Below are 27,868 nucleotides of genomic sequence, written 5' to 3'. Positions count from 1 at the left end.
CGCATTGATTCCGGACTGCCTCTCCTTGAAGAGTCTGCGAACATCCAGCCAGACGACACAAATTTAAAGTTCGTCTTCATCAAAGCAACTCTTTGAAAATCACACCGCATACCAAATTCACCACGATCCAATTTGCAGTATGGCGGTTTCGATGTCAAGCCACGCCTGAGCCACACATGCAGGGACGGCTGCTTTCATCCAACAGATCGGAGCACACCACATTCCACAACTTCACTGGGTAGTTATGCATTCTCATGAATGATAATTGTTTGTGCTTTGACTAATGCTTGTCTTATATTTACAACAGAAGATGGATCACACACGATTAAGCTTATTTACACGCAGCTCCAGCTGTCCGGAGAGTTGGGGTCGCCGCCCTTGAAAGTGTTGCGCGCAGGGTACTTGCAATGCTTCCTGGTGAAAGCAACACCGTTCTCCTTGGTGCCGTTGACATAGGCAGTTCCGAGGATCGCCTCGGGGGCAACGCCCTGCTCGACCCAGCGCACGATGGCAGAGAGAACGTTCTGCTCGGGCTCGTAGCTAGCGACAGCGGCGGGCTTGTTTCCGATGAAAGTGGCACCGGGGCCGCCGCTGCAGTGGTTCATGCCCGAGATGCGGAAGTAGCGGTAGAAGTCGTCCAGCTGGACCGAGGTGAGACCCATGGTGCGCGAGACGTGGTTGTAGTAGCGGGCCGAGTTGTCGGACGAGATGATGGGGTCCTGGAGGCCGTGGTAGTGGAGGATCTTGGTGCCGCGGTCCTTGACGGCGGAGAGGTCGCCCTTCCAGGTCTCGATGTTGAAGGGGTTCTTCTGGGCGGCGTAGGCCATGTCCTTGACCGTCAGAGTGGCCGGGTCCCAGTTGGGGTCGTTGTAGATGACGTAGCGGAACCAGTCGGTCGTGTAGGGGAAGGCGGTGCCGCTGAGGAGGGGGCCGGTCGAGTCGGCTCCGGGCTGGAGGCGGGGGTAGACGAGAGATCCGTCGACGCCGTAGACGTCACCGAAGACGGTGCGGACGGTCTGGGCCTGGGTTCCGGTCAAGCAGCTGTCGGTCTGGTTGCTGCCGCAGATGAGAGCCTCGGGGCGGTACTGGCACAGATCGGGGTCCTCGATGATGCCGTCGACGTGGCCGTCGAGACCATCGCACTGGTTGAGGACATCCTTCAGGACAATGGCCCAAAGGTCCTTGGACAGGAAGGTCGGCGATCCAGAGGCACCGGTGGCAGTGAAGAAGTGGCCACTCCAGGAGGTGAGGTTGTTGAACGCCATGGCAGGGGCGCCGGCCACGATGCCGTCGAAGTCGTCGGGGAAGTCCTGGGCCTCCTTGAAGCCCTGTCTACCACCAGTGGAGCATCCGAGGTAGTACGACTTGGTGTGCTCCTTTCCGTAGAAGGCCTTGATGACGTCCTTTCCAACGACGACGCCCGTGTGCAAGGAGCGGTAGGCAAAGTCCTCAATAACGCCGGGGTTGTTGAAGAAGGGCTCACCAACGGTTCCGTTGTGACCGTTGTTCGCGCCAACAGTCGCGAAACCCTGGGACGTGGCGTAGGCCATGTCCTCGTACTGGATGCAGCCGCCGGTTCCTCCGTTACCAGTGCTCAGGAAGCGTCCAGTCCAGTTGGAAGGCAGCCATGCCTCAAGGCTGATGTTGCTGGTCGCACCGGTGGTGACGAGCATCGAGATGCGGCAGAGCTCGACGTTGACGACCTGGCTAGTGCCGGAGCACGTCGGGTGGCGCTCGGGGAAGCTCAGGTTGGCACCGGCGGGCTCGACATTGGTGAAGTAGACCGTGGTGTTCTCGTGGGAGAAGGACTTTGCGAAGTTGGCGCAGTCGTCGGCGAAGGCGGCCATCGCGACCTGGGCTGCCGGGAGCAGCAGCAGCGCTGCCGAAGTGGTGAAGGACTTCATCTCGGAGAAGGGGTGCTGGAGAGGACAGGTGCCAAGTAGATCCATCAGGACGATCACCAGTCGTCGGGGACCGTGGTGTTTATGTACAGAAGTGAAGAGTGACGTGACCCTCAACGGCCACGCGTCAAGGTCCCTGCAAATCTCGACGATGTCAAGGGTTCATCTCAACGGCCCCGGCACGCGATGCGACGTCGTTCTCGTCAGTGCTTCCCTCCCTCGGCGATCCCATCTGGCGGCGTGGAGGGACGGCAATTGGAACCGGCAGGCGTGCTGATTCAAGTGCCATCGCGGGCCCTGACGTTTGACAGCCCCAAAGGGACTAGGGATGTTGTTTTCCCCACGCTGAAATAGACTTACGGGGATGGCCATGCATCGGCAATAGCGAAGTGCGGAGAAGCGCGGCCTTAAAGGGTGGTATCCCGGGGTCAATGGCTGTGGAAGAATCTTCATCCGCCCGGCAGGCAAGCTGTATCTGTGCCTAGTTCATTTCGTAAAGTCTTGTGAGCTTCTGAAGGAGGAGATACGGCCGTTGATGGCGTGGAGATGGACCGATTCAGCTAGAGAAGCATAATGAAGCTTGTTTGGAGTGTGGAGGTGGTTCGTGGAAAGATAGGAGTAGCTGACATGACGATAGGAGTTAACTGGACATGGAATGGATCCAGGCAACGTAGATGTGCGCCGCTTTGACCCAATGAAGTCAAAGAACCCGCCGAATATAGGCCGTTATTCCACCTCGTAGGAAAATCTGTAGTAGCCAGTTGGAGATCGTGGTGTGGACTGCAATTTCGCCGTAGTCTCACCAGCGATGCGTACTGCCATCGGGGATGGAGTTCATGGCAAGTGCCGTCCCACGATGCCGTCAAACTCGTCAAAACACCAAATCGTGTGGCGTGAAGACAGTTTGAGCCTCAGTCTCGAGTCCCGATTTTTGTTCAGACGATCCATCTTTGTTTGGATTCAAAGCGCAGAGAAAATTTGATCGTTGGATGTTTCGAAGAGTCAAAACGGCGCCAGCACGACGCTGACTAACAGAACAACGAGCGATTCAACACGTTCGAACCGGCCTCATCCCTGCGGCGTTGCAGTCGTGCCTGAAAATCCCGTGCGACTGTCAACCGCGGATCTTCGGAAACAAAATGCTTCCCGGATTATGGCATCCGAACGCGTGTACAGGTTGTAGAAACGCCCCTTAATTTGTTTGAGAAGCCATTATCGTCGTGGGTACCGGCTGAAGTCTTGTCCAGTTTTATAGTAGCATCACCTGATATTATCTTTGAGGGTTTTACAGCGTAAAGACAGAGATGAGGGCATGAGATGGCGACCCTTTTGGCTGGTAGCAATCTCCGTAGTGACTGCGCGAAATGACTCGTCGGTCCGCGATCCATGACTTGCGGTCCGAAGCCAAGTCTGCGCAGCGCTGATCATCACTTGTTTTTTCGCGTCCTTTTTCGGACCGTTGAATCAGGGGTCAGGAACATGCATAATCAGTAATCATTCGCCGAATACCGTGGGGGCCGAGGTCATATCACGAAGTGCGTTGAAGACGTGCCAGTGGTGTTTTGAATGCCACGAACATCTGTAAGCACACGACTCCAAACGCGGTGCGATCCGATTGTCTGTAGAATTTCGCATCTTCAGCTGGAGTAGTCCGCCGAGAGGACAAGGCTCCGTTCCGTGTTGCGAGGTCCGAGTGTGGGATTTCCGACGCCGGGAATTCCGGCGGTACAGCCGGTGGGACGGAGCAGTCCGTCTACCACGCCGCTAGGTTGATTTCTCGGCCGAATGAGATCGTCAAGCGACTCAAGTGAACCGGCGAAACTTGCTCGTCGTGGATCAGAAGGTGACGTCGTGCCCGGGCGAGTCGTGGTCTCTATATAATGATGGCCTTCTCTTACAACTCAGATGGCGGTCCGAAATGCTGTTGCTGTGATAAGCTCGGACCGAGCTGCGACTACGCCCTACTGCATGACAAGCCAGGCGATGTATCTATTAACAAATTTTGGTTTGAAGCACGCGACGAGCATGTTCTGATTGGTGCAATTGAGTTTTCAAGATGGAGAGGTACGATGATTCAAGGGATCTTCGACGCTGCCGACGGGATACCTTGATGCATTTCGGGATAACGGTGAAGGAGAGATGTTCAAATATGGCCCTGAATGACGGACGAATACTTTTGTTTCGTAGTACGATTAGTCCTGACGATTACACGAGCTGCTTGAGGAAATCGTGAATCCTCACTCACGGTTGATTGAAACAGTGTTAACTCGGGAAACTCGGCTTCGATTCTCTCAACAATGGACGTAAACGCGTCGTGGTCAACACCAAGCTGGGCCGAACTGGCCTCCTTGAAGTTTCCCTCGCCACTACCAACGTCCAACTCGGCTTTGTACTGGCTGGCCTTGATAGTCGTGGCATCCGTGTTAGCGGTGTCCCCTCTCCGCAGCAAATTCCAGTCAGCAGAGATCTACCCCATTATCAACAAGACGAAGGAGGAATATCTCAAGGATGGAAAGGGACTCATCGCGAGAGGGGCGAAAGAGTATGGCGGCAAGCCCTTCCGGGTGTATACCGGTCAGGGCACCATGACGGTCTTGGCTCCCGAGTTTGCTCAGGAGGTGAAGAATGATAACAGGCTGAGCTCTACGGAGTTCCTGTTGGCTGTGAGTTGAAACCCGTCACCTCAATTTCAGTCTCACTGCTGATGGATAGCAGTACTGGCAAGCTGGAACCCCGGGTTTTGAGCCGTACTTTAGCTCCGGAAGTGAGCTCATCCGTGAGATGATCAGGACTCACCTCACTCAAAGCGACATCTGTGAGTTCAATCAAATGATTTACCAAAACTCATCCAGCTCACGTCATTCAAACCAGCCAAACTATCCGGACAACTTTCTCAAGAAGCATCCGACGCCCTTCAAGACGAATTCACAGACAACGAAGGTAAGTCCCCGTAACCAACACACTTCCACCCATAACTCACCTCCCCAGAATGGCACGAAATCACCCTCGCAACAACCATCCCACGCATAGTCGCCCGCGTCTCCGCCCTCGTCTTCCTCGGCCCCGAACTCTGCCGCGACCCGCGCTGGCTCGACATCACCATAACCTACCCCAGCAAAGCCATGGCCGCCGCCAAAGTCCTGCGCTCCTACCCCTCCCCGATCCGGCGCCTGGTGCACTGGTTCCTGCCCTGCTGCCGCGAGCTGCGGCAGATGCTGCGGGCCGCGCGGATGGCCATCGAGCCGATCCAGGCGCGGCGGCACGAGCAGGAGGCGCGGGGCGTCGTGTTCAGCAACGCGCTGGCGTGGATCGAGAAGCTGGCGCGGAAGCAGCAGGACAGGACGGCGCAGAACGCGGCGTTTCAGCAGCTGGGGCTGAGTATCCTGGCCAACGCGTCGAGCACGGATCTGGTCTCGCAGAATATTTTGGATTTGTGTCGGAATCCGGAGCTGATCGGGCCGTTGAGGGAGGAGGTTGTGAGGATTGCCGGGGAGGGGTGGAAGAGCTCTGCGCTGTATAACTTGAGGCTTATGGATAGCGTGCTCAAGGAGACGCTGAGGCTGAAGCCGATCGCGACGGGTGGGTTTCGTTCCATGGATGGATGAGGTAAATGTGGTTGCTGACTTAAGTAGTTGCCCTCGGCCGCCGCGTGATGGAAGATAACGTCAAGTTGAGCGACGGCAGCGTGCTTCCCAGGACAACGGGCGTGGCCGTCTCATCGGCCAAAATGTGGGATCCGGTAAGAATGCACACCATCTCCTATCGACTCGAGCATATGCTGACCCAGGACTTCGCAGGAGATCTATCCCAACCCGGACAGCTTCGACGGCTACCGTTTCCTGCGCATGCGGGAGGGCGGCAACAACGAGCACAACGCCCAGCTGGCCAGCGTGTCGCCCGAGCACCTGGGCTTCGGCCTCGGGGCTCACGCGTGTCCGGGACGGTTCTTCGGCGCGAGCACGACGAAGTTGGTGATGGCGCATTTCTTGCTCAAGTATGAGTTCAAGCTGCCGAACGACGACATGTCGGCTGTTGATCCGATGAGGTTCGGGTTCTCGACTTTGGTGAATCCGAGGGCGAAGATTCTCATTCGGCGGAGGAGAGGTGTTGACTGAAAGGATGAAGGCTTGACTCATGATATGAGGTGGCAGAGCTGTCATCATTTCGTTCTCGAGGCAGTTTTCTGGCGGTAGAATGGATGGCTGGAGCCGTGTTTCGTGCTGCTGATCCATGGGTGCATGATGTGGTTTGTCTATGTCCTAGAAGTCGTAGCCTTTGCGATGAAAGCAGAGAGAAATGCCAATCCAAAAAGATGAAGAACATCTCGCGGCTCATCAATACTATCGTCGACAGCTAGTACCGAATAGCTATCCGGAACCAGACAACTTCTCCTCATCATTGATAAGCTTCATCACAGGTTGCACTCATGCGACATCAATCAACTGACGAAAAAGATCTCGGAACCAGCTCTCTGCATCGATCCAAGAACGGCAATCTCCGGTCAAGCGATTGGCGGAAGATGATTCCGCGTCATGCGGGCTCCGGCGGGGTCTTCGGCTCTCCAGGCCATCTGCGGAGAAGCTTGTCCCTCCCGGGTCCTTAGCTGCAGGACGATCGGCCGTGGTGCCTGGGAAGAGCCCGATGGCCGTGAAATCTCGCTTTCGGTTTGATTTATCGTATTTTGTCACGGGAAGCCAGGGCCGTGTTCCGGGTGCCGGAGTCATCTCGACGCGGACGCCACGTGGGTAGTGGAGGGCGCCACGATGATGAATCTCGAAGAGTATACTCGAAGTGGGATAGACGATAACATAGAGTCGGCATCCGAAGATTCAACGGGAGGGGCCTCCGATATGCACGATGTCACTGGGCACTCGAACGGAGGCTGATGATCCGCCTCGCATGCTCCTGCTGAAGCCGCAACATATCACGTCAAGAGATAAATGACCCCAGACCCTCTCATGTCTTCCACCGTACGTCCTCATCATCACCAACGCGCCAGCCAGAACGATGAAGCTGCTAACCCTCCTCAGCATCTGGGCCCTCTCGGTCCTCGCCGTCCTCGGCGCCGAGGTCGTCCCCCGCGCGACCTTCACCGAGGTGACGGACTACGGCTCCAACCCGACCGGCACGCGCATGTGGCTCTACGTGCCGAACAACCTCGCCGCCAAGCCGGCCGTCGTCGTCGGGATTCACTGGTGCAGCGGCAGCGCGCAGGCGTACTACCAGGGCAGCCAGTGGGCGCGGTACGCCGAGACGTACGGCTACGTCGTGATCTACCCGCAGACGCCGTACACGCGCGACAACTGCTGGGACGTGGCGTCCAAGATGACGCTGACGCACAACGGCGGCGGCGCGAGCAACTCCATCGCCAACATGGTCAAGTTCGTGATCGCGCAGTACGGGGCGGACGCGTCCAAGGTGTACGCGACGGGCATTTCGTCGGGGGCCATGATGACGGTGAGGAAGGCTGCGCTGATGTGATGAGAATAGTAGGGGCTGATGGGAGAGACAGAACGTGCTCGCCGCGACGTACCCGGACATCTTCGCCGCGGGGATCGCGTACGCGGGGGTGCCGGCCGGGTGCTTCATGAGCGCCAACGACGTCCCGGACGAGTGGAACTCGACGTGCTCGACGGGCCAGTCCATCTGGACGCAGCAGCAGTGGGCTAATGTGGTCTACAACATGTACCCGGGGTACACGGGGCCGAGGCCGAAGATGCAGATCTACCACGGGTCGGCGGACGAGGCGCTCAACGTGCAGAACTACTACGAGACGATCAAGCAGTGGACGGGGGTGTTTGGGTACTCGACGGAGCCGAAGTCGACGACGCCCAACTACCCGAGGAGCCCGTACACGAGGTACATCTTTGGGGACAAGCTTCAAGTGAGTCTCTCGTGAGGGTAGGCTTGAGGGGTGGTGTTGACGCGGGACAGACTTTCCTGGGGCAGGGCGTAACTCACTCGATTGACGTCTTCCCGGAGGAGGATCTCAAGTGGTTTGGTTTCGTGGTAAGCTGCTGCTACTCTGAGGAGACATGAAGGGTGAGTCTGACTGGATTGAATAGAACCCGGTGACGACGACAGCCAACCCCGGAACACCCTCGACGACGCTGCGCACCAGCACGACCTCGACGAGAGCGGCGGCGACGACCACGGCGGCCGGAGGATCCGGCACGGCGCCTCAGTGGGGGCAATGCGGCGGGATCAACTGGACGGGACCGACTTTGGTGAGTGAAAGGGCCAGGCTCCGGATGTTGGGCGATTCAGCTGACGTCTGTCGCAGTGCGCGAGTCCGTACACGTGCAACAAGGTCAATGATTGTGAGTTTTCCAGCAGTGTCAACCCCATGCGACTGAGCTGACGATTTGTGAAGGGTACTTCCAGTGCCAGTGATGGATGATGTGATTCTGTTGAGCGATGACGAGGGCTGGAGATGATGACGCGGGACAAAGGACTGGTGTTTCCGGTGATTTTGTGTATAAACTTCACTTGAAGCATAGAAAGAGAAAAGAAGGAAATCCAGGCTTCCATCAGCGCTGTTCTCAGCCGTATTTATGTTGTGGAATGCTGCATGATTTATCTCGGGTGATGCATCCGGTCGGTGGAAGAAGAGCAGACGACGAATTTAAAAAGGCCAGGCCGAGAGCCGTGTGAGACCCGATCGGTGTCCCGCGAGACACGACGCATTCCAGAGGGAAAAAGCAAGCGCGTGTCTCGGCAAAAGATCACGGCCAGTCTCAGACGGCGAGGTGAGACAAGACACTCATCGGGCGCTGAAGAACGGATGTCGGTGACGAGGGAGCGGGCGGAGAAGGACAGAGGCTAGATTGCGTGCTTCGTGATGAGTTTTCTCGTATCAAGTGTGTCTGGACTCTGGAGGAGCGTGAGTGAGGTTAAAGCCGGATTGGAGTGAAGCTATTCCCGTCGGCCCCCACGTGCTCGATTGCGTTCTGGCCATTCGGTCGGTGAGGCCCGACCAATCACGTGATGCGTGTTTACCACGGTGAATTGATGTCTGAATCTCGCTTCTGCATTGTTGAGTTTCCAGGGTCTGGGTGGTGTCATTCCCCGCCGGGAGCCCGGTTCGAAGAGAAAACCTTGTGAGAATGAGCGATGAGTGAGTGAGTATTCGAAGATGAGTGAGTGACTAGATGAGTGAGTGGATGAGTGAGTGAGATGTCCTCATTTGAAGAAAGAAGTCATCGCATGGACATCCAAATTGACATTGTGCTTCGTCCAAGACCAAAGTCTCAGACAAACCCCAACATGTACGACATGACTTGGTCACGGGATGGTGTCTTGTCTTGTCTTGCCTTGGCCTTCCCGGTGTCTTAGCATCATTAGCTCGGACTCTGTACCCTCAGACTCTCTCTCACTCTCATCATCTCACTTACTATGGTATTCCTAGCCGCCTCACCCCTGCCTCCTCGGCTTAAGCCTCACCGCTATTACCTCAGCTAAACAGCCAGCCCTTGTTGATGCCTCCACTGTCGATCCGAAACTTGGCCGTCCAAGACTGCGTCCTGACGTAGAGCCGTAACGCGATTCGGCCTAGAAGCACATGCGGCTTTCCGGCGGCCTTCTCACTTGCTGGTTCTTTTGCTGCGTTGTTTTGCGTGTTGGCTACTTTGGCGGCGGCTAGTGCATGTCGGCTTCCTCGTGTAAATGTCCCTTCCCCACCCCCGCGATAGAAAGATACTTGGTGTTTTCCCTGTTCAACACCACGTCGAAAGTACCGTTTTATCTTGTTTTCCCATGCATAAACAACTGGGGCCCGAAAGCGGCTCGGGCTTCGTGAAGTCATGCCGCAGCGTCTCCTTCCAAAGGAAAAAAAATAAGAAAAAAGGAAAAACAACGTTGAAGCTTCTCGGGTTCTTCCCTTCTCCCCCCACGATTTCCCACGATCCCATGACCTGCAACACTCGAGGCTATCCTGATTAACCTCGCAGTCTGTCCCCCTTCACCGAGGCATCTTTATACGTCGCTCAATGCCCTCCAATTGAGACTCTGAAGTTAGTCCGGGGGTTCTCTTTCGTCGTTTCGCTTCTGCCCGATTCGATCGTCGTCGACCAAAGTAAACATTGACGTTTTAAAAATACCATAAACACCACAGCATTGGTATCGCCAGTTATCGCCATCACCACCTCCTCCACCGCCGCCATCATGTCCGACACATCACCATCCTCCTCGGACGAGCGTCTGCGGACGGCCGTCATCGCCGAACACCTCCCCGCCGGCTACGGCACCTCCTTCGACGGCACCCGAACCCTCTCCAACTCCAACCTCGACCTCACCCGCCAGAACTCCAACCCGCCCGTCCCGAGCCTCCACGCCAACGACTCCGAAGAGCCGCAAGAGGTCTCCTCCCTCCTCCTCCCCGGCGGCGACATCCACCGCGACCTCTACAAGATCTCCGCGAGGGAGCAGGGTCTCAGGCGCGCCCAGACCTTCTCCCACCCCCGCCGCACCGAGTCCGGCCACGAGTCCGACATCGCCGCCGCCGACATGCTGATGCCCCAGGGCTTCCGCCGCCAGTTCGTCATGCAGAAGCACAACTTCACCGCCGCCAACCTCCCCATCACCCGCAATTTCGTCGAGTTCCTCGACTTCTACGGTAGCTTCGCGGGTGAGGACCTCGCGGACTCCGATGATGAGGCCATCGTCACCGACGACGAGGACGAGGAACAAGGACGCCAGGCCCCGGCCGAGTCGAGACCCCTCCTCGGACGGAGACGCTCCTCGCGCTTCGCCCGTAAGGTCGGCGACGCCAGCACCACAAAGACCTTCTTCACCACCCTCAAGGCCTTCATCGGCACCGGCATCATGTTCCTGCCCAAGGCCTTCAAGAACGGCGGCATCCTCTTCTCCTCGCTGACCATGCTCGTCGTCGCCGCCATCTCCATGGCCGCCTTCCACCTGCTCCTGCAGTGCCGCACCCGCTACGGCGGCGGCTACGGCGACCTCGGCAAGGAGATCTCCGGCCCGCGCATGCGCTCCCTCATCCTCGCCTCCATCACCCTCTCCCAGCTCGGCTTCGTCTGCACCGGTCTCGTCTTCGTCGCCGACAACTGGTTCTCCTTCCTCCAGGCCGTCACCAACGGCGCCAACCCCCTCGACTCCACCGCCCTCATCGCCCTCCAGGCCGTCATCTTCGTGCCCCTCGCCTTCATCCGCAACATCTCCAAGCTCGGCCCCGCCGCCCTGCTCGCCGACGTCTTCATCGTTTTGGGTGTGGGCTACATCTGGTGGTACGACATCTCGGCCCTCGCCACCCGCGGCATGGACCCCTCCGTCCGCCTCTTCAACCCGGCCTCGTACACCCTCACCATCGGCGCCTCCATCTTCACCTTTGAGGGCATCGGCCTCATCATCCCCATCCAGGCCAGCATGAAGAAGCCCGAGCACTTCGAGAAGCTCCTCGCCGGCGTCATGCTCCTCATCACCTGCGTCTTCACCTCCGTCGGCGCCCTCTGCTACGCCACCTTCGGCGACCGCACCCAGATCGAGGTCATCAACAACTACCCCCAGGACAGCCGCCTCGTCAACGCCGTCCAGTTCATGTACGCCCTCGCCGTGCTGGTCGGCAACCCCGTCCAGCTGTTCCCGGCCATGCGCATCATCGAGGGCAAGGTCTTCGGTCACCGCTCCGGCAAGAAGGACCTCGTCACCAAGTGGAAGAAGAACGCCTTCCGCACTTCCCTGGTCGCCGTCTGCATCGGCGTCTCCATCGCCGGCTCCGCCAACCTCGACCGCTTCGTCGCGCTCATCGGTTCCTTCGCCTGCGTGCCGCTCGTCTACATTTACCCGCCGTACCTGCACATGAAGGGCGTCGCCGAGACGCGGAAGGAGAAGATGTACGACGTCGCGCTGATGACGCTCGGGTTGGTCGGCATGGTCTACACCACGGCCATCACGCTGGCCACCAGCTTTTTGTAGCGAATAGAGAAGAAGAAGAAGAAGAAGCGTAGAGGATGAGAGAAACAAGCGAGATTCGTTCAAGATTGGAAAACATAAAAATACAGCCTAGATTTCATCTTACCGTACTGCCTACCTCGTCTATGCCGTGAATTACTCCTCCCGCCATCTAACACCCCAATCCCCCTTCGCAAAGCTCGGCTCGACGACCTTACCCTGCATCACGGCCTCGCACTTCCTCCTCTCCTCACCGACCGCGAACCCGAACACAACCCCGCGCCGCGCCGCGCACCGCACCATCTCCCGCTCGTGCGCCCTCCTCTGCCCCTCCTCCCTCTTCCCCCGCATCTCCTCCGTCTCCTCCACCCGCTCCGCCTTGCCCTTCTCCCCGCCCACGCTGCCGTTGACCTGCGACCGCGCCTGCGGGGGCCGCACGCGCGTGCCGCCGCGGACGGACAGCGCGGCCGCCACGCTCGGGTCGAGCTCCGTGGATTTTGTCCGGCCGAGCATCTCGTCGATGATATCCTCGCCGGGGTCCTGGTCTTCGTAGTGATGCTGAGTACGGGCCACCCCTTCGCCGTCGGAAGAGGAGGAGTCCTTCTCCGGGATGACTCTCGAAGCGCGGTTCTTCCGCCTGCCGAAGACCTTCTCCGGATCCTTCCTCTCTCCGAATACTTTACTCTCGACGAGGTCGCAGGGAACCAGAATCCTCGCGTCGCCCTTGACTTTCTTGCCGGCGCCTCCCTCGACCTCCTCCTCGCCCTGCAGGAAGCGGACGAAGGCGTTCTCGATCTCGCGGTCCAGACGGCCCGGTTTATGCGTTCTGCAGCGGGCGGAGCAGTACTTCGGCTGCTGCTGGTCGGCGGACTTTGCAGAGGAGTTGGACTTGCGGCTCGAGATGACGCGTCCGCAGGAGCGGCAGTAGGGCGTCGCGTCGCCGTTGGGGAGGAGGTAGAACGGTGCCGGGGTCGCTTGGGACTTGGAGGGGCGCGACCACGAGTCCATCCAGCTCATCTTGCGGGATTGGGCGGCGAGGCTGGAGAAGGATAAGAGGTTGGTTTTGGGTTTGAGGAGGAGGAGGGTGAGTTGGATGCGTAGGTGCATTTGCGAGGGGTTGTGAGAGGTGTGGTGTGGTTGTGAGGGTGAGGTGAGGTAAGGGAGAGAGAGGGTTTGTGGGTGTGTGGTGGTTTGAGGTTGGCTACGTCATCGATGCGATTTCTGGTCTATTCCGTCTTTGGGAATTTGTCGACTTGGGGGAACCGCGCCAGAAGACTTTTCGCTCGGAGATGGAATTTGCTATGTGAGTACAACTTGTGATTCGCTTTTATTATTTTATGCGATGTTTTCCGTGAAAAGTATTCTGCCGTGGAAGAGGAGATATCGCTCCTGCTTGCATGTAGAATGCTACCAGTCTGATAGCAGCGTCCAGCCTACCTTCTCTCGCGTTATTTTTTCTTTTACGAAAAAAAGCTCCAAGATCAAGTTGAATTCTTTTTCACTTGTATACAATTATCTCTATTTTCTCACTAGTCATCCGGTCCTCGACTTCATTATTTGATATCTACGACAGCAGTCGCGTGGCTTTCTCCCCCGAGCTAAACTAAAGAAGGATATTCCTACTACGTCTTGCGCGCTTCTTTTCTACAAACCAAATAAATATGTTAACCGAAAAAGTAAATCCTCTCTACTGGCGTAGGTCAATTATATCTCAGTACTGTTCAAGGAATAATAGGACGGGAATTATCTGCTCGAGGAGGAATTGCAGTTCTCCTTCCGGGAATGGACGGGCCGTCACAGGGTGCCAGTGCCGTCTTGCCAGCTGGCGTGGTCCTTCCTTCCGTCTTCAGCCAGGCTCAACCATTGCCATCAATTTTTCCATCGACATCGACATCACCGATGACTGTCGCACTGCACCACGAACATGCACGGTACTTCCGACAAGCAGGTTTGGGAATATTTTGTACACGCTCTCGGAATCGGTGCTAACGTTGGTAGTCATCTTGGCATCGCAGGCAGCACTCGCCCGGCGGGGACTCACTCCACCAACGACCAACAGCCATGCAAGCATCTGCCGACCACACCCTTGCCGGCTTTCTCTGCCTACCGCCTTTTATATTCTTGTCTAACGCGTTCGCGGAGCCTTGACGAAGCGGCACCCATCCTTTGACATCGGTCGCCAGATGCAAGTTATCGTACTTGCTAGAGAGTTCGGCCGTGAAACAAAACTCGCCTGCCCAATATGAGCGGTGTTCTCCGCGGGGTAAACCCCGAGTCTGACTTCGAGGTCATCCAACATGAAGACACCCGCCTCCTCCCTGATGACCTTCTCAGGCTTCAGTCCTGGCTCGAGCCGACCGACTACTCCGCAGAGTCATCCGAATTGAACCGCCACCTGCTCTCTCGCGCGCCGAAGACCGGTCTGTGGCTCGCAGAGACCCCGCGATACAAGCAATGGCTTACGTCTCCGGATCATGGCAGTCTTTGGATCAAAGGCGTTCCCGGCGCTGGAAAGTCGGTTCTCGCTGCGTCGGCTGTTCAGGACTTCCTACATCCTGATGACAACGACCCCCTCGACGAGGACAGCAACGGCAAGGGCAACGGCACCCCGGTTCTTTTCTTCTTCTTCCGCCACATCATCCAAGCGAACAGATTCTCCGGATGCCTGGTGAGAGACTGGCTCGCTCAGTTACTCCCATACAGCCTCCGACTGCAAGGCTCACTCCAGGCGCTCAGCAAGGAGAAGAAGCTTCAAAACGTCAGCGAGGAAGAATTATGGGAGCACCTGCTTGGGGGACTTGCAACGCTCGCCAAGGCTTATTGCATCATTGATGCCCTGGATGAGATGGATACGAAAGACGTAGCTACCTTCTTCCCGCGACTCAACAAGCTCGCTGCTTTCCGGCCCGACGCTGTCAAGATCCTCATGACCAGTCGCCCACGGCAGGACCTGCAGATGCACTTGACGGCGACTTCCATTGTCCACATCAGCCTCGAGGAGGACAAGGTCGGCCAAGAGATTGAGGTCTTTGTTCGGCACCGACTGAAGCAAATAACTCCGGGAGCGCCCGAAACACATGTTACTTTGGCAAAGGCGATCTCCAAGAGGTCAAAGGGGCTGTTCCTGTATGCCCGCCTTCTTCTCGATCAGATCTTACCAGGTCTCGAAGCAGGTGCCAAGGTTGACATCGACGCCATGCCGATTCATCTGGAGCACATGTACAACGAAATACTCGCCAAGCGTGTCCATGAACTGGGAATCCCCCAAGAGGTTCAGGCGGCCCTACTGGCCTGCGTTACCCACAGCCCCAGACCGGTGCGCCTCCGCGAGCTAGCAGGCCTCTTGGTCTTCAGGTTCAACATCGTCCCCGAGGCCACAGCGAAAGCGATTGCTCGGCAAGCATGCCATCCGCTTCTCGAGATTCTCGAAGACGAGACGGTCCAAGTCATACACCACTCTCTATCTGAGTTTCTCTTCGACAAGACACGAAGGGCGGTGGACCCCGGCGTCTTCCCTCCCTTCGACCACAAGGAAGTCCACCGAGATCTTGCAAAGACCTGCATGAAGCTCAACATACAGGTATTAGAAGAGAAAGAACACCAAGCGGCGGCGAAATACCCATTCTTCAATTACTCAAGGGACAACTGGTTCCATCACGTCACATACGACAAGCACGTCGACGATGCTGACTTTCTGGAAGCGTTGGAACGGTTATGGAAACTCCATTTCGACGCCACCATCTGCGAAGGCAGATACAGCAAAAGGTGGCCCAAACACCTGACAGGAGAGAAGTGCATAGGCGAGCACGAATCACCTGTTCATTTGGCTGTGAAAATCGAGCTGCACCACCTTGCGCATAAGTGCCTTCCAGAATGGACTCCCGAGCTCACAAAGACAGACGAGAGTAAACATCCTTGGTCGAAAAAGGCGAATGTGCAAGCATCGCGTTTCGAGTATCTCATCCAAGGCGTGTGCAAAAAGAACAACGTCGATCTGCTGAAGGCCGTGTGGCCAGCCTTGGACGGTATGCGGTGGTCTTCGGAATCAGGCTTGTCGTCGTTGGTATGGGCAGCAATCAGATCCGACTCGTATGACACCCTAACCGCCCTGATCGATCTTGGTGTCGACTTGGAAACCAATCTCAAGGCAAAAAGTCATCTCAATGTCGTCAGTAGCGATAGCTATATACCGCGGAAAGTAACGATTTATGATCTGCGCCGCAACAACTACGGCAATAATGGCAATTTCTCGACCCAAACCCTGGGGCTGATCTTACCGTACGTTGACACGGTAATGAGACATGGTCTATTTCTAGGATGTGCGCACGCTGGGCGCCTCGACTTGTTGAAAGTCTTCGTCGACCCGGAACGCTGGCTCAGCGCCGAACTAGTGGTCTACAAGCAGGCTCTCAGACTCATTTGCGCGAACGAAGACAAGACCGCCGAACATCTTGAGTGTCTACGCTTATTATTCGAATCATACCCTGAAGGTTCGAGAGCGCTGGTTCAGAGCAAACTGCATGCCGAAGATGATCCCAAAAGCGACGGGCGGACGGAATCCACGATGCATGCACTTGTGCGCGGCTGGTGCGAGGAAAACCATGAGATTTCTGCTGAGATTTTCGAGCTGTTGCTGGAACATGGGGCGGAGCTAGAAGCCCGAGATAATTACGGCGACACTCCAATCTTCCTATTCTTCGATAAGCGTGGCCTGAATGTTAGGAGGCCTCTTAAACGGTTTCTCGAGGCTGGTGCGGATGCTTCAGTACTGGGAAAAGACGGCGAGAGCGTCTTGATCCGCGCGGTCATGAACAAATTCGACCTACAGGTATGCGAACTCCTGCTCGACTACGGCGCCGATGTACACGCCGTAAAGCTGAGAGCCGAGGCTGGAGAAGGCAAGCCAACGCCTGCTCTCGCTTGCTGCTGGATGAAACGACCCTCGCGGCCATACAGCCAAACTCCTCCGGATCCGAGCACTGCTGAGGAGGTGGCCAAGTTTCTCATCTCGCGAGGCGCAACGATAGAGGATGGCGGGTACCCTGCGGACGTTATCAACAATGCTTTGAAGCGCTTTAGGCCTGGGGAGCACACCCTGCTTGAAATGCTTCTTGCAACTGCCAATCCCACCACGAACTTCGATGAGTGCTTGTTCACTATCCACCAGGAGTTTGGCTCTGGCTTCGTAGCGAAATACGATGAAGAGGATAATCAGCGATGTGTCCTGCCCTTCATCAAGGCCCTCGTCAATGCCGGGGCCAACATCGAGACCCGCCGGCAAGGAGATGGAGCAACTCCATTCCTTGAGACCTCTACATACCCCGCCTATCTCACCGCGTCATTCGCAGCTGCCGGAGCCGACACGAAGGCAAAGGATGAATACGGGAGGAGTCTCTTGCACAGAGTCGTCGCCAATAATAACCCAACGCGATACATTTCAAATCACTTCGTCAACTACTTGTGCTCTCTCGCTGAGCGATATGGCATGAGCCCCCTGGATCGCGACGCCGAGGGCAATACTCTGTTGCATCTGGCCGTGACAATCGGGGGCTCATACACTGCCGATGATAAATACGCACGCGATGGGGCTAGTCCTTTCTTTGAGCAATTGCTAAATTGGGGCATTTCTCCCCTGTTCCGAAATTCCGCTGGACAGACACCGCTGCACCTTCTTTTTGACGACAATAAGCCCTGGAGCTGTGTCAGTAAGACTGAGAACGTCTACAAACGTGCTGATAACATCATTAGCCTCCTCGGAAAAGCAGATGAAGGCAGTGGTATTAACGAGCGCGATGGAGATGGTCTCACGCCTCTTCACTACGCTTGTATGAGCACAAGAGGATCAGACCCAGGCAGGGGAACAAGCCCGGGATTTCTAAAAGTGCTTCTTGCACATGGAGCGGATCTCAGGGCCAGAGATGTTCACGGGCGGGACGCATTGCATCTGGCTTGTGTATCACGGAACACGGCTTCAGTCGGCTATCTTGTCGATCAAGATCATGCGCTCCTGGATGAAGTAGATGGCAACGGACGAACCCCACTGTTCACCGCCTGCGTGTCTGGGGTCGCGGAATCAGTTGGCATTCTCCTGCGGGCCGGCGCGAGGCTCAATGCGACGGATAACGAAGGGTGGTCACCATTTCACGCCTGCGCCGAAATCGACCAAGAGGAAGCACGCTGGGTGCAAAGCCGAGAAGAGCAGAAAAGGTTTCCGGAGCGCGGAATCGACCGTTACCGACCATATGTGCCGGCGAGGCCCGAAGAAAAAGATCGATATCCGAGATCCTGTTACGAAGATCGGGAGGATCCCCATTGCTTCAACACGATGAATGCTCGTGTCATGGTCAACCAGGACATGGCTGTCGCAGGCGTGGTAGGTGCGATGCTTCGCAGCGGCGCAGATCCGAAGATCAAGGGCGGGCCACAAAACCAGACGGTGCTTGAACGAGCCCAGGCCGTGGAATGCAGCAGCGTTGTGGCAGCTTTGCGCAGATTGGGTCCAGAAACCTGCGGCGATGGTGAGAACAGCACTGCCAGTGGTGTTCAGAAGACGTTCGAGATCACGGATGCTGTACTGCGCGATCCATGGAGTGTCGTCTCGCACCTCAAGCTGGAAGACATCGAGCGCATGGTGAAACTGGAAGCCAATCTTGTCAGCTGCATGGAAGTGATAAAGGACGAGAAGACCAGTTCGCTGCAATGTCGACAAGGCATGAGTTTCATGGAACGGCTTGTCGCCAATGGTGTTACGGAAGCAGTGGCATTAATGAGAGACTTGACACGCCACGGAGAAGATGCATCTACTCTAGTAGACCCATGGACGATGAAAGCTCTCCAGGAGTCAACTGTACAGGGAAGAACGCATGTAAGTTGCGAACCTGGTTCTGGCTACATGAGCTACTGCTGTCGTCTGGACGAGGTAGTCAGAGACTTCCCTTTGCAAGAGATACGGACGCTCGAAGATCTCTACACTATCATTCCTTTCAGATACGACTCGATCCTTCACATCAGTTGCCTGAGCAGATCGCCCAACATGGAAATGGTCAGGACGCTGGTGGAGAGGTGCAACGTGCGTGCCAACCTGCCTACGCGGTTGTACAAGCGTGCCGATATCAAAACGCGGTTTCATGAACGCAAGACCACCATTCAGGCATCCATTCAAACGATCCTCCACGCCATGGCCAAGGACCAGCAGTATTGGCATCTCGAGGCAATTGCCTATCTCGCATCCATCCGCGATCGAGCTGGCGGAAAGCTCGATTTCAACTCCCGCAACCAAAACGGCGACACTCCCTTGCACGTCGTCGTCAAGAATCCAGGACCTTTCACTGACAAGTTTATCGAGCTTTTTCTCCGCCTGGGCGTCGATCCCCACATACAAACATCAAACGAGAATTCCGACTACACAGGCCGCCGCAAATGCTTCCAGATGGTGTCCGGAAAGCTCCTGGCCGTCTTCGTTGCTTGCGGAGTGGACGTCGGGGACCACATTGACCTCGAGCTCTTCATGGCCATCGCCAGGCTCAGAAAAGAAGATGTCGAACTGGCTCTGGACGCCGGCGCGAATATCAACGTCTCGGAGCCGGGTGCGTTGGGATACGTCGAAAACGTGATATACGAGCCGGATGTCATGTCGGACGACGAATCCATGGTTGTGACACCAATGTATGCTGCCATGTCCTATGACACTCTGTTCCTTCGGGACCACCCGCGCGAAGATGAATGGCGAGAGGAGATTATTCGTTTACTCATCGACCGCGGTGTGGACCTCTACGCGGTTAACGATGTGTCCGTCGAACCGTCCTCTTCGAAGATAGAAAGCGTTCCGTTTCTCCATCGGCAATTTGAGATTGTGCGCCACAGTCAGCGATTTAGCGAAATCTTCTTCGACTATACCGTGTTTGAGGGAAAGGGCAACGTGGACTTCAACAAACGCGATGCAAGCGGAAGAACGGTGTTCCTTGCTGCCTGTAATGCCGGCATCCGAAGTAAGAGCCATCACAAATGCCACAAGAAAGGTGCGCTCGACGACTATAGAGACGCATTAGAAGATGAGGCACGAGAGGGAGCTTTCGGCTGCGTTGAGGACGATCTGGACGAGCAGCGAACCGGTCTCTTCTTACGCATGCTTGAGTACGGGGCAGACATTACGGCTGTTGACGAGGACGGCAAGACCGCCCTTCACACGCTACTGGCGAACCCGGACATGCATGAGCAGCACATCATGAAATTCCTGGCGCTGCCGGAAAGCCATGCCATGGTCAACGTCCAGGATAAGCGCGGATTTACAACTCTACAACACGCTCTTCGCATCCTCCGACCGAACATCATCAATCGGCTGCTGGAGCTCGGGGCCACCGGCTTAACCGAGGCCGACCCGGACGAGATGACTGCACTGCATCGCATTGCCTCAAAGTGCATCAGCATCTTCGCTTCCGAGCCTTATGAGGACGTCTTGAATGCGACGGCTCGCGGCGAGAGATACTATTGCGAAGGCAGCAGAAGCACCCATCCTGCCATGTACAACCGCGGTCACATCGAAAGCTGCAAGGTACTGTGGGATCGATGCGTCGACTTGGGCATGGACGTCAACCAGCCCGACGCCTATGGTAACCCGCCATTGTTTTACTTCGTGGCGCAGAATGACGGCGTGATGGGACAGTTCAGTGAGCTTCCCTGCCGCTATGAGACCGACTTGTATGACCACCGCCCGAGCCACATCAAACATTTCGAGAAGTTCTTCGGCGGGGCCGATCTTTCGGCGCGCAATAGTCGCGGAGAAACGATTCTGCACGTCTTGGCTACGAAGAGGAGTCTGGCTGGACAGCCTTGCCCTGAAAACATCTACGACTGGCGGAGGAATGATGCGCGCTTGTTCGATTTCTTCGTTTTTGAGAAGGGAGTTGACCGGTTCACGGAGGACGTCAACGGACAGACTTGTCTCGATGTTGCGGCGGCTGAGAAAAGGGAGGAGATTCTTGAGCTGTTCAAGCGGAAAAACTAGACTTGTCATGTCTGGAGCAAGGATCTCTGACGAGGAAACCGACATGGAAGTAGGTCGGGCCATCAACCGAAGCCTATGCTAGGAAATTGCCACGAGCAGACAGATGAGTTTCACTTATGGTTGTTCTTTATACCTCTTTCGTCCAATCTGTCCATGGATGCACCGTTCGGATGAGGCCGTGACGACACTCCACGACGGTGACCGCCACCGAGGCTCGAGAACCGATACGACTACGCTACCGAAGGAGCCCATCATCCGATACCCGACCCAGACTCCGGTGGGATCTACCTTGGCGGACGAAAGAGGAAGTATTCGATCGACGTCAGGCGCGGTCAACGGCCGCCGTCGACCAATTGCAAATTTTCCTCGCCGCATGCCGTGTCATTCGAAACCCCACGGTCTCCGCGGCGGTTCATCTCAAGCGACATTCGACATTGTCAGTTCAGGACAATTTCGCTTGAACCAGTTTAGGGAGCGGATGATCGGTGTGGGGAAGGGGGAAGGGGAAGTGGAAGTGACCACTTCAGAAGCGCGGACGGGCATTGGTGGTGGAATTGTTTGCGGCGTCTATTTACGTGTTGACGGCAGCATATTGATTAAACCGGGCCGGCAAATAAATTGGACAGGAGCAACCCGCAAATAAAACCTCCTTCGACCTTCGGAACAAAAGTTCGTCATCCCTGTCAGCCGGCTTCCGGGGTGTATCGTTTGGCGGCGCCCGATTTCATCTAAACCATTCCCGCCAGTTCGGCAGATGTCCTTGGCAACCAACTGCTCCGTGTAGATGGCAATGACGACGAAAGAGAGTTAGCCACAGACGCTTCATACTGCCGACAACCTTGATCGCAGAACAAGCGTAGAGTTACGGGTACAGCCTCGAGTTGCTCCTTTTCTTGCCGCGTCCAGGCAATATCCCTGAGTCAGCGCTTACAGGTCCCATCAAACAGACTGGAGAACTGGTGGGAATGCATCCCATCCGCCAATGCAACGACAGCCGATGTCATTTTCCGGCTAGGTCGGCGAAGATCTCGCCAGAACCAGCGCCAACTCCATTCGAAGCCGCCCAAGCGAGATGCAACAGCACTTTCGGCAGGTTCGAAACGGCGAGGAACCATGTTCTACCAGCCGCGACGTGCCCACTATAACGCTCTATGGTTGAAACAAGTGGGATACGAGTCCGCGGGTATGGCTTCGAAAGTGTGGTGATGCTCCCATGTGGACGGATGTGGTCGTTACAACGTCGTTCGGATTCGGTTCCCCTGTCATGCCAAGAAGAAGTGCCTTGGCTAGGAGTTATAAGAAAGCTTGTCTCATCGACTCCGGTCCAAGGACTCTCTCGTTCAGTATCATTCACTTCACAACATCTGCCGGCAGTCATTCTTTTCCAACACTCCCCTACCCACCACAACCATCCGTCCAGTCTCTACCAAACAAACTCCAGCAAATCAAACAAGATGCCTTCCACCAGCCAGATCGTCTCCGCCCTCGCCGTCACGGCCGTCGCCGGCGTCCAGGCCGCCATGGGCCCCGCCTTCAGCACCGGCCCCGTCGCCTCCGACTCCTGGATCCGCGAGGCCACCTCCACCCTCGTCCTCCCCGCGGCGCCCGCCAACAACAAGGGCGACGCCTCCCTCTGGGTCGGCATGGGCACCTCCAACGGCGACCTGATCCAGTCCATCGCCGAGAACTACAACTCCAACGAGTGGTCCATCTACGCCTACACCCTCACCAAGACCGGCGACAACTCCCAGATGCCCGTCCAGACCGAGGGCTCCCCCGCCGCCGAGGGCGACAAGATCACCATGCACTGTACGTCTAACCCCACCAAGCCTCTAGCCTTAATGTCGTCGGTCTATGAAACATGAGACTAATCACGCACAACAGACAAGTTCGACGACGCCTCGGGCAACTACACCCAGACCGTCTCCCTCAACGGCAAGGCCGTGCACACGCTCTCGACCTCGGACGGCCACGCCCAGGGCTGGGGCTCCTCCGTCGAGTGCGCCGCCGAGGACTGCGGCACCGTCGGCGCCCACTCCTGGATCAACACCAAGATCATCCTCGACAAGGCCGACCCCAACTACAAGAACACCATGGGCAAGGGCCAGGGCGTCACCGGCGACATGTCCACCAGCGACGGCGGCAAGACCTGGACCGTCACCACCATTGAGATCCCCGAGTTCACCTTCGGCCAGTAAACGGGCCATAATGTGTTGGGGCTTGATGCCTGCGGGCGGTAGCGGGGAGTGAAGACGCTTCCTCTTTTTTCAATTGTGTATATTACGCCTGGATATAGCGTGAATTATTTTGTAAATATACAAACTGGACGAGACGGAACAGTTCGTGTACCAAAAACTGTAAAATATCAGTATTTCAGTTCATTCAAGGTTCAACCCGCTTCTTGAGATTTTGAGAATTCTTTTTGATGTGGTATAATGTCTTTGAAGAAGGAGTCATGGACATTCAACGTAAAAAAAAACATTGCTGTCATCGGCGGCATCAGACAGGAGTCCAGGACCTACTTCGTCAGAATAGCACGGCGCCCGTCATCTAGCGCTTGATTGACCTCGGCGCCGAATTCGATCGGAAAGACAGGCGCTGTGCAGTTGACCGACTGGTGTCCACATCCATGCTCCGTTCAACCCGCGAGGCGACGGGTATCAAGATGACGGTGGCTCTCCCACCGGCCCCAGCCCCGATCCCGGCCCCGCCATCGGAGCGTACGGATGACTGACGGAACAGGCGAATATCACACGCTTTTACATGGAAGCCATGCCAGTTCAGCTGTAGCTTTCCAGTCAATGAAAAGAGGTATCGGTCAACAGTAACGATATCTAGATGGCATTGAATACCATGAAGTTCACCACAATCTCACCTTGGCGGATGGAAGTTACCCCACATGCATCTCGTAGCCGTGACGTCGCGATAGATGTCGCAGCCAAGGGCGCCGAACTGATTGATTACTGATCAAGCCTAGGAACAACAAGCCCCTCAACCGACGTCTATAAACTCCCTAAAGCTGCCTTTTCATTATTATTATGCGAATTGTTCTGTTCATCATCCCCCCATCTCACCAATCTCAACCTCACCAACAATGCCCTTCTACAAAGTAGAACACACATACCCCCTCTCAGCAGCGCAGCGGCAATCCGTCGCGACCGCGATCACAAACCTCCACTGCGCCGCCTTCGACACCCCGGCCTTCTTCGTGCACGTCAGCTTCGCCAAGCACGAGGCGGGCAGCGCCGACGACGGCACGTACTTCATGGCCGGGAAGCCCCACTCGGACAACTCGAACCGGATCGTCGCCATGGTCCGCTCGTCGCCGGGCCGGACCAAGGCGGACTGGGACAAGCTCGCGGCGGACATCGAGGGCGCGTGGGACGACGCGGTGGGGATCCGGCGGGACGGGGCTCCGGGCGCGGGGTTGGACGAGGCGAAGAGGTTGTTGATGGTGGTGTTCACGCCCATGGTTGCGATTCGGGAGGGCGGTATGGCGATTCCCGAGGCCGGGCATGAGGCTGCGTGGCTGAAGGAGCAGATTCCGTATTTCAAGACGATGAGTGAGGTTCATGGGGTTCAGGACTTCACTGATATGCTGGAGGAACTTAGGCATCGGGAAGCTTTCAAAGGTCTGCTGGAGTAGATCGGATCAAAGTTATGGTCTTTGGTTCTTGTTCTGAATGCAAGACGGTCTTTTAACCACTTAGTCCGGCAACGTGCTGAACCCGTTGAACTATAGGTTTTTTTTTTTTTCATTCTACTCGACATGACTGGATGGCTTCATGGAACGCGAATGTTGGAAACCAAACATCGGCGGCTCATGGCATAAAAGACAGCTAATGCCAATACCGACGACGTCTATGCATGCCCTCCTCCTCTGCAACATCGAACATATTTTCTTCCACCAAACCCCGCCACTCTGGCAACGGGGCTTCAGTCTCCCAAAACCATGGCTCGTGATTAAACCATTCCGTGATCCATTTGAAAGAACTCCACGTTCGATGCTCGGAGACGATTTGGTCTACGTCAAAAGGCTGGCCAATATCAAAATTGCAACGCACGACGGAATCGCCCTTTCGTATGTCTTCCATGGCATCAGGAAACCCCTCGAAGAAGTATCCCCAATATCCCCCATAGTCCGCTGGAAGAACACGATTTTGGAACTGTGAAAGAGCAGTCAACGTGACGTAGCCATGTCGGGGCACCCCTTCTCCCCTCCTTTCATACCAGGTCATGTACGGCAACAGTCTGCGATCAAGGCTCTTCTGCCAAGCCAATTGCCAGCCCACATCACGCTGAACAACGGCTTGGAATATTCGAGAACAAAGATCCGGCGCCGGGTTTCCATCCAGGACGAGGGAAAATGCTGCAGGAGGCATGCCAGCCGAAGAAAGCGCCAGGGCTTCTGCGATCCAGCTGGACACGTTTGCGGTGATCTGGTCGGAACTCAGGAAGAGCGGGGTGATAGTCACGTCAAACATGGGGTTAACCCGAGCTGAGGGACTGTCGTAGTTGAAATCTTTCTGAAAAACATTCCTCCACAGATTGGCGCGGCGCTCGATTCGCAAGGGATACTGTTCACAAAACGGAATAAGGCCTCTAGCATGGCATTCCGGGTGAGCCACTGCCTCGCGGTCTTCGTCAAGAACGATTTCGCGCAGGTGTTTGCGCAGCTCGTGTGGAGTATTCTCGAGGAAATGAACAGCGGCCGCAGCGGCCGAGAAACGGAACTTCGACGTCTCCCGAGCCGAAGCCTTCGTAAAGTGGCGTTGCCAGGCCCATCCCAGTATGAAGTTGAGTTCGCTCATTTGACGCTCTGATGGAATGGCCCAAAGCTCGGTTGAGCTGCGTATGGCGTCGAAAGTGCTCCATCCTTGGTCTACTTCGTAGCGATGCTTGTTGACTCGATGATCAAGAAGGCGGCAGTTCACGACTGCCTGTCTGAACGCATCGTCATGCTTGACCGCTTTCCGTAGGAGGTCCTTGATGAATTCGCGATATACGGAGGGAGCCTCCCCGTATGGCCCGTGTCGCTCGGTTGATAATGGCTCTTCTCCCGGGAAGCGCGGCCCTTCCTCCCTCATGCGGTCCAATAGAGGCAGAAACTGGGGATATTCAGCAGCCATTTCGTCATATATCGTGTCTGTAATGCTGTGGCCGACGAGGTGGAAGATTTCGCATCGTAGCTCATCCACGCCGTTGACCAACCCGTCGAAGGCCCATGCCAGGTGGCCCAGATCTCTGTCCCAAATCGTCGAAAAGGTTAGCACGTTGTAGCGCAGAGCGATGCCGCCGCGATCCATCTCGGCCGAGATCTGTTTGCAGGTGTACACGAGAGAGAAGCTGAGCGGTTCGTGTTTCCCTCGGAGTTTGCCGTTGACGAAAGCTTCGGTGTCGCAGACGAGGCCGCCGCTGACGGTGACGTAGTATCGATAGACGATGTCGCGTACCTCGCGCGGAAGGCGGAAGAGACTGACGGGAGCCATGGTGGCGGGAACGATTCGGCTGCCGGGCTAGGCGGTGTCGTGTGTCTTCACGGTCGGATGTTGTTTGTGGAAGGGAAAAAATGAGTTTGCGCATTGAGGAAGCGGTTGGCGGCTTTTTGAATCAGCCACACACGGAACGGGACCCACTGAGGACTTTTGAGTTTTACAGACACAGTCACGGCCGTTTTTGGGGCTTACAGACCTTGACGAGATTTTTTTTCCCTATTATTCTTTCGTGACTCCATGCTCCTTATCCACGTGGTGTTAAAATCTGAAGCGCGATATGTTTCCAAGATGTCAATTGAAGAACAACATCTCCTCGATTGCAGCTAAGCAGCTGGGTCGAGCCTCATCGAGTGAGGTTTGCCTTACTGAACCAAGCCCATCACACCTTCAAAAGCATGAAATCAGATGAGCCACAATATTACCTGATGAATAGTTAAATTTTAGGTCCTGCGAGATGATATGGTTCGAAGAAAGTCGCTGTTCCACAGACCTGTGGGTTCAAATCGTCCATTACGGCCAAATTGTGATTGATTTGCCAGGCCCAAGTATACCAAACATAATATCAACTCCTTCATACGACAGATACATGGAATTAAATGCGTAGAGTCCGTATATTTAAGTGGTAATGAATTGCCTGGGCTGAAAATTCGCTACAGCTGATGCGGCCACCGGGCGCATTGTCACACAGCTTCCTGAGCATGTGTCTCTGCTTGTTCTTGACGTCAACAGTGAGCAATGTAGCATCGTCTTTATCCCAAATATTACAGGGCTGAAAATATTGTCTTAGTTTGAACTCCTTGTTAGCCACATGAGATGGACCGCCTCGGTCCAATTCTTCCGACATCTTCAACTTGGGAATGTCACCGAGACGTTTCGAGACATGGACACCGTCTAGACTCACGCAGACGGACGTAACCACGAGAATCATATCAGATCGCAGTATGACTGGTCGTTTCAAGGATGATCAGCACCCCGTGGTAGGTCCTCGCGGTCAGGCAATGCGTCTTCATCCTCTTTGACAGGCCAGGGCTCTCGTTCTCAGAAACGAGCTGCGTCGCGTCGTGGGGATAGTAGATCCTACCATTCCTACTACCCCAGTCAGTCAGGCCTCACGGAAACCCGGCAGCAGCGTTCTGGCGGCTTGCGAGAAGAGCACCGTAGTCGACCCGGTGGGCGCGGCCATCACGTTGGATGACTCGGAGGCTCTGACGGTGGGCCATGTCAAAACCGAAGGATCACGAACTTCTGGCGAGGTATTACAGATGTGGAGACGATGTTGTTCTTGAAGTTTGGAGAAAGTGAGACGTCCCACAACGCCGGAGAACACATTCATTCTGGATTTGTGCCGGTACATGCGAATATGAATGACGGGATGACGTCAATAACCTCGTTAAATTGTACCTCTATCGTGATGATGACAATGCGTACTCGTTGGGTATGGCGAGATATTGATCAGAATAATAAGGGTGGCTGCATTGTATTGCACGGCATATCGCATTTGGTGATGATGACGATACTTAAAGAGCTAGTTCTGTCTCATCAAGCTACTCCGTGTC

The 27,868-nt window shown here is 55.8% G+C and overlaps 8 protein-coding genes across 8 annotated transcripts; 5 read left to right on the top strand and 3 right to left on the bottom strand.

Annotated features, from left to right (window-relative positions):
- Positions 1-335: 335 nt before the first annotated feature.
- Positions 336-1,904, bottom strand: CkaCkLH20_08209 (tannase and feruloyl esterase; the record flags this gene model as incomplete). Its single annotated transcript, XM_038890924.1, has 1 exon — positions 336-1,904. One exon carries the CDS (start codon positions 1,902-1,904, stop codon positions 336-338), a length of 1,569 nt encoding a protein of 522 aa, XP_038743687.1.
- A 2,294-nt stretch (positions 1,905-4,198) lies between these two features.
- Positions 4,199-8,338, top strand: CkaCkLH20_08208 (cytochrome P450; the record flags this gene model as incomplete). Its single annotated transcript, XM_038890923.1, has 12 exons — positions 4,199-4,564; positions 4,617-4,716; positions 4,773-4,841; positions 4,890-5,480; positions 5,534-5,640; positions 5,699-5,952; positions 6,932-7,358; positions 7,414-7,785; positions 7,836-7,910; positions 7,967-8,128; positions 8,185-8,221; positions 8,292-8,338. The coding sequence occupies 12 exons, from the start codon at positions 4,199-4,201 to the stop codon at positions 8,336-8,338; spliced, it is 2,607 nt and encodes an 868-aa protein (XP_038743686.1).
- A 1,726-nt stretch (positions 8,339-10,064) lies between these two features.
- Positions 10,065-11,837, top strand: CkaCkLH20_08207 (transmembrane amino acid transporter; the record flags this gene model as incomplete). The annotated part of the gene is made up of 1 exon (XM_038890922.1): positions 10,065-11,837. The coding sequence occupies one exon, from the start codon at positions 10,065-10,067 to the stop codon at positions 11,835-11,837; it is 1,773 nt and encodes a 590-aa protein (XP_038743685.1).
- Positions 11,838-11,969: 132 nt separating this feature from the next.
- CkaCkLH20_08206 (uncharacterized protein) lies at positions 11,970-12,920 on the bottom strand (the record flags this gene model as incomplete). The annotated part of the gene is made up of 1 exon (XM_038890921.1): positions 11,970-12,920. The coding sequence occupies one exon, from the start codon at positions 12,918-12,920 to the stop codon at positions 11,970-11,972; it is 951 nt and encodes a 316-aa protein (XP_038743684.1).
- Positions 12,921-14,055: 1,135 nt separating this feature from the next.
- CkaCkLH20_08205 (uncharacterized protein) lies at positions 14,056-20,817 on the top strand (the record flags this gene model as incomplete). Its single annotated transcript, XM_038890920.1, has 1 exon — positions 14,056-20,817. One exon carries the CDS (start codon positions 14,056-14,058, stop codon positions 20,815-20,817), a length of 6,762 nt encoding a protein of 2,253 aa, XP_038743683.1.
- A 1,454-nt stretch (positions 20,818-22,271) lies between these two features.
- Positions 22,272-23,015, top strand: CkaCkLH20_08204 (uncharacterized protein; the record flags this gene model as incomplete). Its single annotated transcript, XM_038890919.1, has 2 exons — positions 22,272-22,626; positions 22,702-23,015. The coding sequence occupies 2 exons, from the start codon at positions 22,272-22,274 to the stop codon at positions 23,013-23,015; spliced, it is 669 nt and encodes a 222-aa protein (XP_038743682.1).
- Positions 23,016-23,911: 896 nt separating this feature from the next.
- Positions 23,912-24,463, top strand: CkaCkLH20_08203 (uncharacterized protein; the record flags this gene model as incomplete). The annotated part of the gene is made up of 1 exon (XM_038890918.1): positions 23,912-24,463. The coding sequence occupies one exon, from the start codon at positions 23,912-23,914 to the stop codon at positions 24,461-24,463; it is 552 nt and encodes a 183-aa protein (XP_038743681.1).
- A 193-nt stretch (positions 24,464-24,656) lies between these two features.
- Positions 24,657-26,306, bottom strand: CkaCkLH20_08202 (uncharacterized protein; the record flags this gene model as incomplete). The annotated part of the gene is made up of 1 exon (XM_038890917.1): positions 24,657-26,306. The coding sequence occupies one exon, from the start codon at positions 26,304-26,306 to the stop codon at positions 24,657-24,659; it is 1,650 nt and encodes a 549-aa protein (XP_038743680.1).
- Positions 26,307-27,868: the final 1,562 nt, after the last annotated feature.

Source organism: Colletotrichum karsti (genome assembly GCF_011947395.1).
Source record: "Colletotrichum karsti strain CkLH20 chromosome Unknown Scaffold27, whole genome shotgun sequence".
Taxonomy (NCBI): domain Eukaryota; kingdom Fungi; phylum Ascomycota; class Sordariomycetes; order Glomerellales; family Glomerellaceae; genus Colletotrichum; species Colletotrichum karsti.
This window is presented reverse-complemented; position numbering and strand designations above follow the sequence as displayed.